This window comes from Bidens hawaiensis, unplaced genomic scaffold, assembly GCF_021521415.1.
Source record: "Bidens hawaiensis isolate Kalapana, Puna unplaced genomic scaffold, B.hawaiensis_p1.1 tig00068401_1, whole genome shotgun sequence".
In the NCBI taxonomy this organism is placed as follows: domain Eukaryota; kingdom Viridiplantae; phylum Streptophyta; class Magnoliopsida; order Asterales; family Asteraceae; genus Bidens; species Bidens hawaiensis.
In genome coordinates, this window is record NW_027502075.1 from 42,850 (window position 1) to 57,967 (window position 15,118).

A 15,118-nucleotide genomic window follows, 5' to 3' on the forward strand; every position below is an offset into this window, starting at 1 on the left:
CCCAGAACATCTGTGAACGTATTAGAACGTTTAAAGATGTTCTTTTTTGGCCATAACGTTTAAAGGTCTCTTCACCTTTTGTTTCAGAACGTTTAAACATAATATTTTGAACCCTAATCAGAGCTTGATTGAGTGCATTATTTATGTAATTCCATAATCGATTGATGTTTTTGTTAGAACTTCTAAACCTTTTTGTTAGAACTTCTAAAGTTTTGGTACATAACTTTTAAACTTGAACGTTTAAAGGTGTTCGTTTTTTGTCAGAACGTTTAAATGTACAGTGTCTTCAGTTTTGTTTAACATCCAAAATAAGTTGCAATTGTAAAATTGAAGGCTCAAATATGTATGATTAGGTGAAACATTAAAGAACAAACAACAATCGTTTGTTTAATTGTAAAAAAAATTGACCAATTGTGTTTGAAGTTTATTCGCAGGTAACGAACATTTTTTTGGTTTAGATAACCCAATTTAGTTTGATGTCAATCTGTAGATTAGTTTGATATGGATCGACGATTGAATTATATTGATATTGATGGACGTCTGATGAATTAGATTGTAGAATTAGATTTGGTTATTTAGGATTATGCCACCGCGTAAAATCGACGTTTATAGAGCTCGCGTACCTAATGTACGATAACTGATTATTGTACAGTAACATATATATATATACATATATATAGACAGAGGAGTTCTCTCTCAACCCCCCTCTCCATCCATCCACCAGAAACAACCACCATCCTCCCTCACCTACCATAAACCATAACCATCATCATCCTCCCTCACCCGCTGGATTAAATCCAGCAACCCTTCGACCACCACAAGCTATGACCACACCGGATTTGTGTTTGTCTTCGGAAAAAAGATCAAGTAATGAAACTATAGGGCTTTTCCAATACTGTACCGAATCTGGTTCCAAATTAAAAAAGTAGTAAAAAAGAGGGCACCAACAACGAAGGAGCAGATCTTAATAAAATAATTAAGATTGGAGGATTATAAGTCATCACCAACAACCAAAACATTGGAGGAGCAGATCTTAATAAAATAATTATGCTTTAGTTATGAAGATGGGATCAACATTGGTGTTAGCGATGTGGTGAAACTGATTATAATTCGACGAAAACCCCGACTAATGATTCTTCCGGCGAAGTGGTGACGGTGAAATAGTGATGACCGGAAAAGAGGGACAGGAAAGAGAAGTGGAGAACTGATGAGTGATGACCGGAGGAGGAGTACAAATCTGTTTGGAGGTGGTGATAAAAGGCAGCCAGAGTAACGTTCTTTAAATTTAGGGAGGAGATAGAGGAGGTTAGGGTTTTAATTTAATTTCTAAAAGAAGAAGACAATGAAAGAGGTAAGGTTGAAAGGTTGTTGAGGGAGAAAGATGTTTTAATTGTTATATAAAAGGTTTTCTTAAATAAATAGATAAAAAGACCAATTTGCCCTCATGTGCAATACGCGCGACCACAGTTGAGGAGAAATACTAACCGTGTTAGGGCTAAAGGACAAACGGTGTAACATTTGGAAACGTAAAGTAAAAATTATGTTAATTTTAAAGATAAATGACAACCATTGAAATTTGATGTAAACATAAATGACAATTTATGTAATACTTTCGAATATCAAAAACTTCATATAATGTTTCACATACTTATATACAAGTAATATTAAACTGATATTGTAACAATGTTACTTTTAAATGAGTACGGTCTTTTAATAACGTTGAGTGGTATTGAAGTATTGATTTACTAGGTTATTGACCCGTGTACGACATGGGTGGAAATATATCAATAGTTTAACAACAACACTCGAGGAGACAATAACTGTAACATCCTAAAATTTTCATATTTAATAAAAGAAAGACGCGTTTAGTTATTGGGCCTCAATAATTAATTAGCATTAAGAAAGATCATAGACTTGGATTAATTATGGTGGATTAAAGGGTAATGGGCCTTAGGTCCATGGGCTTTAAGGGATATAAATACCCCTTAAACCATCCTAAAACCCTAATCCTCATTTCCACCTTTCCATATTGCCTACACACTGAAAACACACATACCACTACACACATATGCGCGGCCGAGAGATTAGGGCGAGGTTCGGGATCGAGTGGGCGCTAGTTCGAGTAGACCCTTATTATACAAGCTTTATACAAGATCTAGAGTTCATAAACAAGTCAAACGATATCCAAACAAACACAAAAGGTATGTTCTTGATCTTAAAGTTTACGTTTTTATAAACGTTTAGCCTTGAAACTCGAGTCTAAGATTGATCGAGTTTAAACGAAACAAAATCGTAAACTTGATAATAAACATGAGTGTAAAGAACTCGGAAATGGAAATGGCTCGATTAATGAACCCTTAAACCTAGTTAGAACGTTTTAGCATATAGAAGCAAGCTTTATGGTTCGTTCGAGTCAAGTTCGGTCCGCAATAAATCTAGGGAACGAGTGGGCCAAGGCCAAACCATAATAAGCGAGTTGGGGGCACGAAATGCGTGTGACAAAATGAACCGTGGCCGAGGCAGCTCACTGCAGCAAGCTAAGTTCGCCAAACAACATGTTCGCTGAACTCTAAGTTCGCCGGACTCCATGTTCTCGAACTCTAAGTTCGCCGAACTCTATGTTCGCTGGACAACATGTTCGCTGAACTCTAAGTTCGCCGGACAACATGTTCGCTGAACTCTAAGATCGCGGACTCTAAGTTCGCTGGATGATTAAGTTCGCTGTTTATAAGTTCGCCTACTGATAATTTCATTTAAGTTAACTTCGCTGTATGCTAAGTTCGCTTAATGTTTAACTTCGCCCAGTTAAGTTCACCTAATGATTGGGTCCGCTTAAAATCTAAGTAAATGTAAGCTAACACGAGTCCACAAGACTAGATTAAACGAATATTGATACATGTAAATGTTACACAGTTAGCCATGCACAGCTCAAGAAAGGGATTATGATTAACGGTGAACGTAACCAACTTCAGGTGAGTTTCTAGCCTCATTTCCTTGTTATGTTTTCGAGGCTGTGTGCATACTCGATGTGATAGTTAATACACTTACCTTAACTGGTAAGTGTATGCCTTATATGGTTATATATTATGTATGTATATCTTAAATGTGAATGAAAGCTTGTCGCTATATGAACGATCTTCGGATATTGCACATGCTAACAAGGGAGGTATGTTTATGATAGATGATTGTGTATGATAGATATATGTACAATATATGAGTATGTATGGATGATTAAAGAAAGTATATATGTTATGGGTATGTAAAGACGGTATGTACGAAGATGAAGAGAGAGGGATCAGACCCTAATTATATCTGAGATAGAAGGGACCAGACCCTAATAATATCTGAGATAGAGAAGTAAAAAGGGACCAGACCCTAATAATATCTGAGATAGACAAGAGAGGGATTAGACCCTAATAATATCTGAGATAGACAAAGGAAAGAGGGACCAGACCCTAAAAATATCTGAGATAGAAAAGGAAAGGATCGGACCCTAAGAATATCCGAGATAGAAAAGGAAAGTAATTTAAATAGTATGAAAGTAATAAAGTATGAACGTATGTATGACTTATGTGATAAAAGTAGATTAGTAAAGTAATCATTATGTATCTTCAGATGCATAATCGAAGGTAAGTGTATGTATTGTATAATGTGTGATTAACTTGAACTCACTCAGCGTCGCTGACTTTTAGTTTGCACGCAGGTGAGTAGGCTGAGGCAGTTCGCTTGATGAGGACGCATGGCATTGAATTGAAGACACTAGCGTCTTAAGGAAATGTTATGATGTTTTAAAGACTATGTTTAGTTTTAAATGACTATGAATATTTTATAAGACAAGATTTGGAGGTTATGTAAGATATTATGGTTGAAGTTTTATATTCCGCGTAAAGTTTTAATTAACTATGTTATTTAGAACTGTGTTTATGAGTAAATCCAACACCAAAGTAGGGCTACCGGTAACGGGGCCTTACAAGTTAGTATCAGAGCAAAGTTCGAGAGATTTAAGCATCCTACATGCTTAGACTCGAACAGAGAATGGGATTAAAGTAAGAAAAGAAAGAAGATGCCAGTTCAAGATAGCCATGTGTCACTCAAGCAAGCTCAGTAAAGGTAAAGTGTATGGTTAAATAATGTATGTTAATGTTAGCTTAATTGCTAAAGAAAGGATACGTGAATGTTAGGGATAGGATTAATTGATTGTTTGAGTAATTAACTGTTTAAGGTAGAACCATCACAAATAGACTCATAAGAGGAAGTATATAGGACACGGAAAGTAACGTGATCAGCTAATCACAGCTGGCCACTGTTATTACCTGTTAGCCTTACTATCCTTGCACTAAATAGTTCCTTGAGTGATGACGTTTGTGTTTTCCTTTCCAGAATACGATGACTGGATCTAGGGCAGTTGTTGGAGCAGGAGGCAGCACTGGACGTCGTGGTAGGCCTCGTCGTGCCCAACGACCTTCGGTAGAAACAGATTCGAACACCAGAGCTGAAGGAAGCGCAGCTGGAAGAGACCCTTAAAACAATGAAGGGGTTCACCTCGATCCCTTAATCCAAGCAGCTATTGTACAATCTGTAGCCACTGCAGTGAAGAACTTGAACCCAAAGGGATCTGCTGGAGGCCGTGAAAGAACTACTGAAGGAGCATGAGGAGGCGGAAGGAAGGATGATGAAGGAGAGAGGGAGGCTTCGAGTGTGGTAAGGTCTGTGAAAGCTGATGATAGGAAGAGGGGCCGAGGTGGTTGTAACTATAAGTCCTTTAAGGGTTGTAACCCGCCGAAGCTGACTGGTTTGGGAGACGCATTCGCTACCCTTCAATGGATAACCGCCATGGATAAAATTATCCGCATTAGCGAGTGTCGTCCCGATCAAGCTGTCGGTTATGCCACCCAATCGTTTGAAGAGGAGGTGATGTATTGGCGGGAAAGTGTGGAGCAGAGGAAGACTCGGGACGAGATTAAGACCATGAAGTGGGAGGATCTGAAGGAGTTAGTGATGTAAAGGTTATGTGCTGACGCCAAGGTTGAGAGGGCGGAGATGAAGTTTCTGAACCTGAAAGCTGGGAGGATGACACATCGTGAGTATACCACCGAGTTCAACCAAATGTATAGGTTGGTACCCGATATGGTTAGCACTGAGCCTAAGAGGATCAAGTGTTATGTGAGGGGACTGCCACAGAAAGTCCGCACGCTAGTCAGGACAAGTAAACCTGCTACCCTTGACTCTGCGGTCGAGCTCGCAGAGATGGTTTATGCAGACCTGGCTGTGGATGATATTGTGGTGGAAGAAGAGAAGAAAGATAAGAAGTGGGTCAATGTCAAACGAACCGGTACTCATTTGTGGAACTCCAAAGAAAAGAAGCAGAAAGTGTGGGAGAAGAGACCATGCAAGACGTGTGGTAAAATGCACGGTGGTGAGTGCAAGTGGGGTAAAGGATCTGACGTGTGTCATAATTGTGGTAAGACTCATGGAGGGGAGTGCAGGCTAGGGTCGAATGCCTGTTATAAGTGTGGAAAAGTGGGACATTATGCCCCAGATTGTACCACCAAGTCCGCATGTTATAAGTGCGGTAAGACGGGGCACTTTGCTAGAGAATGCACCGAGGGTGAAGCTGGAGGTAGTGGGAAGAAGGATGTCGATCAAGCTAGGCCAAGAACTAGAGCCTACATGTTGAATCAAGAACAAGCCAAGCAGATTCCGGATGTCGTCACTGGTACGTTTTTAGTAAACGGTATTTTCGCTTCCGTATTATTTGATTCGGGTGCGAATAAAAGTTTCGTAGCTACTCCATTTAGTAAAGTAGCTAAAATGAAATGTTGCAGAGTGTCTAAAAACTTTATAGTAGAAACCGCTAGTGACACTTCGATTAAAATAACGAAAAGGGTTAAGGGCTGTAAGATAGAGTTAGAGGGACATGAGTTCCATGTTACTTTGTATGTAATGACCGTAGGAGGGTTTGATGTGGTTTTGGGAATGGATTGGTTATCTGAGTTTAAATCTCAGATAGTATGTAAGAGTAGGATAATAAGGTTAAAGTCTTCGGATGGTAGTGAGGTGACGGTTTATGGTGATAAGGAAAGTTCCGGGCTTAATGTCATCTTGATGATAAAGCCGAGGGTTTATTACGACATGGATGTGGTGCCTACCTGGCGTATGTTGTCAACGCTACGGCCGAGACGAAGGAAATGAAAGATGTTCCTATCGTGCGCGACTACCCAGAAGTATTCCTAGAGGATCTTCCGGGGTTGCCACCGGAGCGAGAGATAGAATTCCAGATAGATTTAGTACCAGGAGCCCAACCCGTCACGAAAGCACCTTACCGTCTAGCTCCGTCCGAGATGAAAGAACTGATGTCCCAACTGCAAGAACTCCTTGACAAGGGTTTTATTAGACCAAGTCTTTCCCCTTGGGGCGCACCGGTGTTGTTCGTAAAGAATAAAGATGGAAGTATGAGAATGTGCATAGACTATCGCGAGTTGAACAACCTTACGGTAAAGAATAGATACCCTTTGACAAGGATTAATGATCTGTTCGACCAACTGCAAGGTTCAAGTTGGTTCTCACAGATAGATCTCAGATCAAGCTATCATCAGCTCAAGGTGAAAGAGGCCGACATCCCTAAGACAGCGTTAAGGACGAGGTATGGACACTACGAGTTCCTCGTGATGTCATTTGGTCTAACAAATGCTCCTGCAACATTTATGGACATGATGAATAGGGTGTGTCGGCCGATGTTGGATAAGTCAGATATCGTCTTCATCGACGATATATTGATTTTTTCAAAGAGCGAGACTGATCATGCTGAGCATCTGAAAGAGGTATTGGAGACTTTGAAGAAAGAGAAGTTGTACGCTAAGTTTTCGAAATGCGCGTTCTGGTTGCGAGAAGTGCAATTTCTAGGTCACGTGATCAATCCTGAAGGGATTACCGTGGACCCAGCTAAGATAGAAGCGATAACAAATTGGAAGACTCCATAGAATCTGACCGATATACGAAGCTTATTAGGGTTAGCTGGCTACTATAGGAGATTCATCGAAGGTTTCTCCAAGATAGCCGCACCGTTGACCAGTATGACCCGAAAGACAATAGTATTCAGTTGGGGTAAGTTTCGGGAAGAAGCTTTTCAGGAGTTAAAGAAGAGACTCACGCAAGCTCCAATCCTTGCTTTACCCGATGGTGACGAGGACTTGGTTGTTTGTACTGATACTTCGCATTGTGGGTTAGGTTGCGTGTTGATGCAACGAGGAAAGGTGATAGCTTATGCGTCTAGACAGTTGAAAGTCCATGAGAGTACTTATCCGACGCATGATTTAGAGCTAGCAGCAGTAGTGCATGCTTTAAATATATGGAGGAATTATCTGTATGGTACTAAGTGTAGCATCTACACAGATCATAAAAGTTTAAAGTACTCCTTCGAGCAGAAGGAATTGAACATGAGGCAGAGAAGGTGGTTAGAATTGATAAACTATTACGACTGCGGCATTAAGTACTACCCCGGTAAAGCTAATATGGTCGATGACGCGCTAAGCCGTAAGAACGAGGAAGTCCTTGCAACAGTGAAGTCATACCAGCTGATTATGAACTCAAGTCTTTTTGAAGAGATTGTCAAGGAACAGTCAGAGGTGCTAGTAGATGAAGGGTTAGTTAAGAAAGAAAGGATTTATGGCCAGCAAGATGAGTTGATGGAAAACACTCATGGTGTTAAGACTAGATTTGACCATATGTGGATTCCACGCCATGGAGATCTCAGAGGTCGAATCTTAGATGAAGCTCATAAATCAAGATACTCAATTCATCCTGGAGCTACAAATATTTACCAAGATTTGAAAAGAGATTATTGGTGGCCGGGAATGAAGAATGATGTAGTAGATTATGTCAGTAAGTGCTTAACTTGCTTACAAGTCAAAGAAGATCACCAGAAGCCTTATGGGAAAATGCAACCTTTAAGATACCTGAATGGAAATGGGAACACATCACCATGGATTTCATAACTAAGCTACCTCGTATACCTAAGCATCATGATACCATTTGGGTGATAGTGGACCGTTTGACCAAGGGTTCTCACTTTCTGCTTATACGAGAGGCCATCTCCTCAGAAACGTTAGCAAGTTTGTTCATTAAGGAGGTTGAATCTAAGAATGGAGTGCCACTATCATCGTGTCTGATAGAGATACTCGATTCACTTCGAGGTTCTGGAAGAAATTCCATGAAGCTATGGGAACGAGGTTGAACGTCAGTACGGCATATCATCCTCAAATAGATGGACAGTCTGAAAGGACGATCCAGACCCTTGAGGATATGCTACGTGCTTGCGTTCCAGATTTTGGAGGAAGTTGGGATGACCATCTGCATCTAGCAGAGTTCTCCTATAACAAAAGCTATCATTCAAGTATTGGTATGCCATCGTTTGAGATGCTTTATGGTAGGCGATGTAGAACTCCCGTGTGCTGGGGAGAGATTGGTCAAACAGAAATAGGAAGCTTAGAAGTTGTTCAAGAAACATCTTCAAAGTTCGATCAGATTAAAGCAAGAATGAAAGCTGCTCAAGACAGGCAAAAGTCTTATGTTGATAAGCGCCAACGACCGATTGATTTTAACGTTGGTGACAATGTGATGCTTAAGGTCTCGCTTTGGAAAGGAATTATCCGCTTTAGAAATAGGGGAAAGTTGAGTCCAAGGTACATTGGACCGTTTAAGATTTTAGATCGTGTGGGTGAAGTAGCTTACAAGCTGGATTTACCCGATGAGTTAGAAGGAATTCATTCAACCTTCCATGTTTCTCATCTAAGGAAGTGTCTAGCTGATGAAATGTCTCACGTGCCACTGAGGGACATAGGTTGACAAACAGCTGAACTACATTGAACAACCGATAGAGATTGTTGACCATAAAGATAAGTAGCTTCGTCACAAGGTTGTACCTTTGGTGAAAGTGATATGGAAACATCACAAGGGATCAGATGCTACTTGGGAAGCTGAGGATGAGATGCGCAAGTTTTACCCTAATCTGTTTAAGTAGATAGTTAGGTTTCGGGGACGAAACCACTTTAAGGAGGGATGACTTGTAACATCCTAAAATTTTCATATTTAATAAAAGAAAGACGCGTTTAGTTATTGGGCCTAAATAATTAATTAACATTAATAAAGATCATGGACTTGGATTAATTATGGTGGATTAAAGGGTAATGGGCCTTAGGTCCATGGGATTTAAGGGATATAAATACCCCCTAAACCATCCTAAAACCCTAATCCTCATTTCCACCTCTCCATATTGCCTACACACTCAAAACACACATACCACTACACACATATACGCGGCCGAGAGATTAGGGCGAGGTTCGGGATCGAGTGGGCGCTAGTTCGAGTAGACCCTTATTATACAAGCCTTATACAAGATATAGAGTTCATAAACAAGTCAAACGAGATCCAAACAAACACAAAAGGTATGTTCTTGATATTAAATTTTACGTTTTTATAAACGTTTAGCCTTGAAACTCGAGTCTAAGATGGATCGAGTTTAAATGAAACATAAAGTCGTAAACTTGATAATAAACATGAGTGTAAAGAACCCGGAAATGGAAACGGCTCGATTAATGAACCCTTAAACCTAGTTAGAACGTTTTAGCATAAAGGAGCAAGCTTTATGGTTTGTTCAAGTCAAGTTCGGTCCGCAATCAATCTAGGGAACGAGTGGGCTAAGGCCGAACCATAATAAGCGAGTTGGGGGCACGAAATGCGTGTGACAAAACAAACCGTGGCCGAGGCAGCTCGCTACAGCAAGCTAAGTTCGCCGGACAACATGTTCGCAAGACTCTAAGTTCGCCGGACAACATGTTCACTGAACTCTAAGTTCGCCGGACTCCATGTTCGCTGAACTCTAAGTTCGCCGGCCAACATGTTCGTTGAACTCTAAGTTCGTCGGACAACATGTTCGCTGAACTCTAAGTTCGCCGGACAACATGTTCGCTGAACTCAAAGTTCACCGGATGATTAAGTTCGCTGTTAACTTCGCTATATGCTAAGTTCGCTTAATGTTTAACTTCGCCCAATTAAGTTCTCCTAATGATTGGGTCCGCTTGAAATCTAAGTAAATGTAAGCTACCACGAGTCCACAAGACTAGATTAAACGAATATTGATACATATAAATGTTACACAGTTAGCCGTGCACAGCTCAAGAAAGGGATTACGATTAACGGTGAACGTAACCGACTTCAGGTGAGTTTCTAGCCACATTTCCTTGTTATGTTTTCGGGGTTGTGTGCATACTCGATGTGATAGTTAATACACTTACCTTAACTGGTAGTGTATGCCTTATATGGTTATATGTTATGTATGTATATCTTAAATGTGAATGAAATCTTGTCGGTATGTGAACGATCTTCAGATGTTGCACATGCTAATAAGGGAGGTATGGTTATGATAGACGAATGTGTATGATAGATATATGTACAATATATGCGTATGTATGGATGATTAAAGAAAGTATGTATGTTATGGGTATGTAAAGACGGTATGTACCAAGATGAAGAAAGAGGGACCAGACCCTAACAATATATGAGATAGAAGGGACCAGACCCTAATAATATCTGAGATAGAGAAGTAAAAAGGGACCAGACCCTAATAATATCCGAGATAGACAAGAGAGGGATCAGACCCTAATAATATCTGAGATAGACAAAGGAAAGAGAGACCAGACCCTAATAATATCTGAGATAGAAAAGGAAGAGATCAGACCCTAAGAATATCCGAGATAGAAAAGGACAGTAATTTATATAGTATGAAAGTAATAAAGTATGAACGTATGTATGACTTATGTGATAAAAGTAGATTAGTAAAGTAATCATTATGTATCTTCGGATGCATAATCGAAGGTAAGTGTATGTATTGTACAATGTGTGATTAACTAGAACTCACTCAGCGTAGCTGACTTTTAGTATGCACGCAGGTGAGTAGGCTGAGGCAGTTCGCTTGATGAGGACACATGGCATCGAATTGAAGACACTGGCGTCTTAAGGAAATGTTATGATGTTTTAAAGACTATGTTTTGTTTTAAATGACTATGAATGTTTTATAAGACTAGATTTGGAGGTTATGTAAGATATTATGGTTGAAGTTTTATATTCCGCGTAAAGTTTTAATTAACTCTGATATTTAGAACTGTGTTTATGAGTAAATCCAATACCAAAGTAGGGTTACCGCCAACGGGGCCTTACAATAACATGATATATAGTTGTTATTAATACATATAAGAAACAAAAACTTTGTTCAACATAAGTTTCAAACAAAATAACATTGGTTCTACAATTATTATATACATAATAAAAAATTCAAAATGATAACTTCATAAACAACTAAATAAATTTCGTTTTACAATTATCTTATAGATAACATAAACTTGAAAATGAAAATTTCATAATAAGTAAATATTTCCTTATAAACCACATTTGTAGTTTTATTTGTAACTTTACCCTCCTTTTCTAATATAAGCATTTTAAAACCGGCTCTACTCTTCACTCGGGATAAAGTCACATATAGCTGACCATGTGTAAAGCCACATATAGCTGACCATGTATAAACACCGGCTGTCGAAGATATATTCTAACTCTTGCTAGTGACTGGCCTTGACTTTTGTTAATTGTAATTGCAAAACAAACAGCTACAGGAAACTGTCTTCGTTTCAACTTGAATGGCAGTTTCTTATCTGAAGGAGTTAGATTACTACGAGTTATATAAGTGCGATGACCAATGTTAGTACCCGAAATAACCTTTACTTCGATAAAACGCCTCCCCAATTGAATAACTTGTAATCGGGTTCCGTTACATAAACCATTTTTCTGATCAATATTCCTTAGTAACATTATTGGGACACCAACTTTTAGAACCAATTTTTGATTAGGCATACCAAACATCTTTAAACCATTTAGAAAATCTGGTGAGTGCAATGCTGGATCGAAACCAGGCCCAACACTATCAGAGTTATCTATACTATCAGAACTTAGATATTCAACTTCTTCTCCCGGAAATAAAGTTAAAAATCTGTCATTAATGTCTTGAACAACCTCGTTTAAAGGTGCAAGTATGGCCCTTTCTTGAAAATATGAAATGTCATTAAAATTATCCAATAATGCTGGATATACAAAATCAATAAGATCATAAATTGGATCGGATGAATCACCGATAAAAAGATCATCTGGTATTTCTATAATGGAATTACCATCGTTGTAACCACCAAGTTTACCTTCACCATGTTCCAACAACCAATCTGCAAATTGGGAGGTCTCTTGAAAATATGATGGGTGACACCCGATGGTTAACCTCATGTTTTTGGTTAACCTAAGAACCTTGCACTTGGACCAAATGTCGGACGGACTGAGTGAAGCATTAACAATGTCACTACGTGATCCATTTTGTACTACCGGTAGGATTTGACGAAAATCACCCCCCAAAACAACAACTTTCCCCCCAAATGGATGTTGAGAACTTTTATGGTTAACAACTTTTAAAACATCTTTAAACTCCTATCAAAGGCTTCAAATACATGTTTATGTATCTGATGTGCTAAAAGTAGTTAAATAATTATTTACTAAAATTCTACTAATCTAGACACTAAGTAATACTCTATACCCTTAAACTACTAACCGGTAAGTGAACCGATCGACTCTAGTACAGCTAAGTAAGTCCGGATATCGAACCCACGAGACTCTTTAAATTACGAAACTAGCAAATTAGACTCAACTACAAGACACGACTATTTATTAATAATATTTGAGGGGGAATTTAAACTAATTATTAAAACTCAATAATAACTAACTATCGATTACTTTAATTAACTAATTGTTAAACTAATTTATATAATAATAAAACAAAACCTAATTATAATAATAATAATAATAAAACATAAGCATTACTTATTAATTAATTAATAAAACTTAAACCCTAATTAAATTAACTAAAGAAAACAAATAAGAAAACTTGGATTGATTAAGATGATAAAGATAACTACCCAGGCCAGAATCCCCAAAGTTACGGTTATTAATTTAAATGGAAAAACACAAGTTATGGAACCGGGATCATAAAATAGACCCTTGACAGAAAACCCGAACAGGACCCTTGAACTTCAAGAAGACGCCTATGGATTTCTAACAAGTTTTAAGACTCACCAGTTTTATATTAAACTTCCTTACGGTTATTTAATCGCTTATGGCTAAGTATCTTTTATGACGAAAACCTAGCTTACAGCGCGGAATTCAAAAGATAGCAAAGCATACTCAATTGATTTAATTAGACTAAGCTGACAATCAAACCTAGACGGACTTCTTACGAAGAACTAAATCTAGTAATCCCGACAAGCAAAGATCTATTAATAGCCTATCACTTTACAGCTTTTTAGGCTAGCAGCTCACTTTTATCTGTTTAACTGATTTTATTGTTTCTATGATTTTAATGCATATTAATCACAAACTAGCCAAGAACACACAGTAAATGACCTAACAAAACCCTATCCTATGAAACAATCAACAAGGGCAATGTGAAAAAATAAATTCAAGTAAACAAAACCAAGCAATCATACGCATTAATTAAATCAAACTTAACAGTTTACTTAGAACATAAAATCCATAACGAAATGAAAATCCAAATAAAATCAAACCGAACTAAGGTACATCACGACCTAGGCAGTCTATGGAATTTAGCCTAGCATCATAAATTCTAGATTAAACAAAACAATAAAAAACAGAAAACATGGTGAAATAATAAAGAACGAAATATTAAAGGCGATAAAACCCGTATTCTTCAATCTTAAACGTCTAGCTCTTCACCGGATGTTCTCTTACCTTCAAAATTACCACAAGACTCGTAAAATAGCTCCAAGAACTCTCCAATTCGGCCAAGGGTTTTCAGGTTGTGTCAGGTTTAAGTTAAAGGTGTTTAAATAGCGAAAACAAGGCCCGACAAGAAGCAAAAACGAAATAACTCTAGCCCAGATGTGCCTAGGCGCCAGGCTAAGGGCTTTTTGCCTTCCCCCTTCGCGCGGCGCGGCGTGCTCCTCCATGGGGGGGCGGTCTGATCGGTTCTCTGCTCTGGTCCCTTCCTGACGCGTTCCGGATCTCCGTTTTGGCTCGTTTTAGCTCGGTTTTCGCCCTTTTTAATCACGATCAAATCCCGGAACCTACAAAACATAAAAACGTTAGTAGTATACAAATATCGACTAAAAACAAATAAAAACTATTAAAATATTAAATAAAATATACAAGGGAAACATATATATTTAGCATTATATCAGAGTCATAGGAGCCTCGTCCCAGATAGTTAGATCAGTTTGCTTCATTAAGTTGCAAATATCTGGATTTTTTGTTATTGAACAAGTAGAATCCTTAGTTAAATTTATAGGAATTAGAAATATAAAGTGAGCGTTTCTACCTCCCTCAAGTAACAAAGATGCTATACCGCTTGTGGCAACATTTAAAATGATTTTTGCTTTGGATCTTATGGAAGCAAATAGCGTCTTCCAGAAAAATGTTTTTCCCGTCCCTCCATAACCATACACAAAGAAAACACCGCCATTCTTTTCATCAAATGCTTCCATTATTTCATTATACAAATTGCGTTGCTCCTCTGTTAATGAATTATAAAGTCGTTGAAACTCACCTGTCATAACTTGTGTATTATACGCCAGCTCCTCATTCATAAACTGATTTGTTGATGCTGCTATAGAATCATCATCAGGGAAAGGCATGGTAGGAAAATAACACAGACTACAATTATTTCGCAGGAGGAAGTTGTAAATTTCAATTAAAGCGAGGTTCTTTAGTTGCGCCTCTGAAAATAGCAAATCTGTATCGAATCAAAAAACTGTTAAAAGTTATTTTTTTATAAACATATTTGTTAATGTATTAACAATTAAAAATATAAAAGAAAATCATTTGATACTTTTATTGTTTGTATGAATTCCATCAATTAACTACTTCCAAGTCTTTTCCCACACATCATCCGGCCTAGATAAACTGTATGTGATTAACATGGTTGCAAATAAACTGCGTAAATAATAACCACTTGTATTATGACTTGCTTCTTCAATAGCTTCTATATACCCGTTGTCATCATCCAGAAGACCTCTTT

General features: G+C 38.3%; 2 protein-coding genes across 2 annotated transcripts; both read right to left on the reverse strand.

Annotated features, from left to right (window-relative positions):
- Positions 1-769: 769 nt before the first annotated feature.
- On the reverse strand, positions 770-12,321 carry LOC143605148 (uncharacterized). Its single transcript, XM_077081374.1, has 2 exons — positions 11,904-12,321; positions 770-906 (listed from the first exon to the last, which is right to left on the reverse strand). Exons 1-2 carry the CDS (start codon positions 12,319-12,321, stop codon positions 770-772), a joined length of 555 nt encoding a protein of 184 aa, XP_076937489.1.
- Positions 12,322-14,273: 1,952 nt separating this feature from the next.
- Positions 14,274-14,735, reverse strand: LOC143605149 (uncharacterized). The gene has a single exon (XM_077081375.1). It carries the CDS (start codon positions 14,733-14,735, stop codon positions 14,274-14,276), a length of 462 nt encoding a protein of 153 aa, XP_076937490.1.
- Between the last annotated feature and the right edge of the window lie 383 nt (positions 14,736-15,118).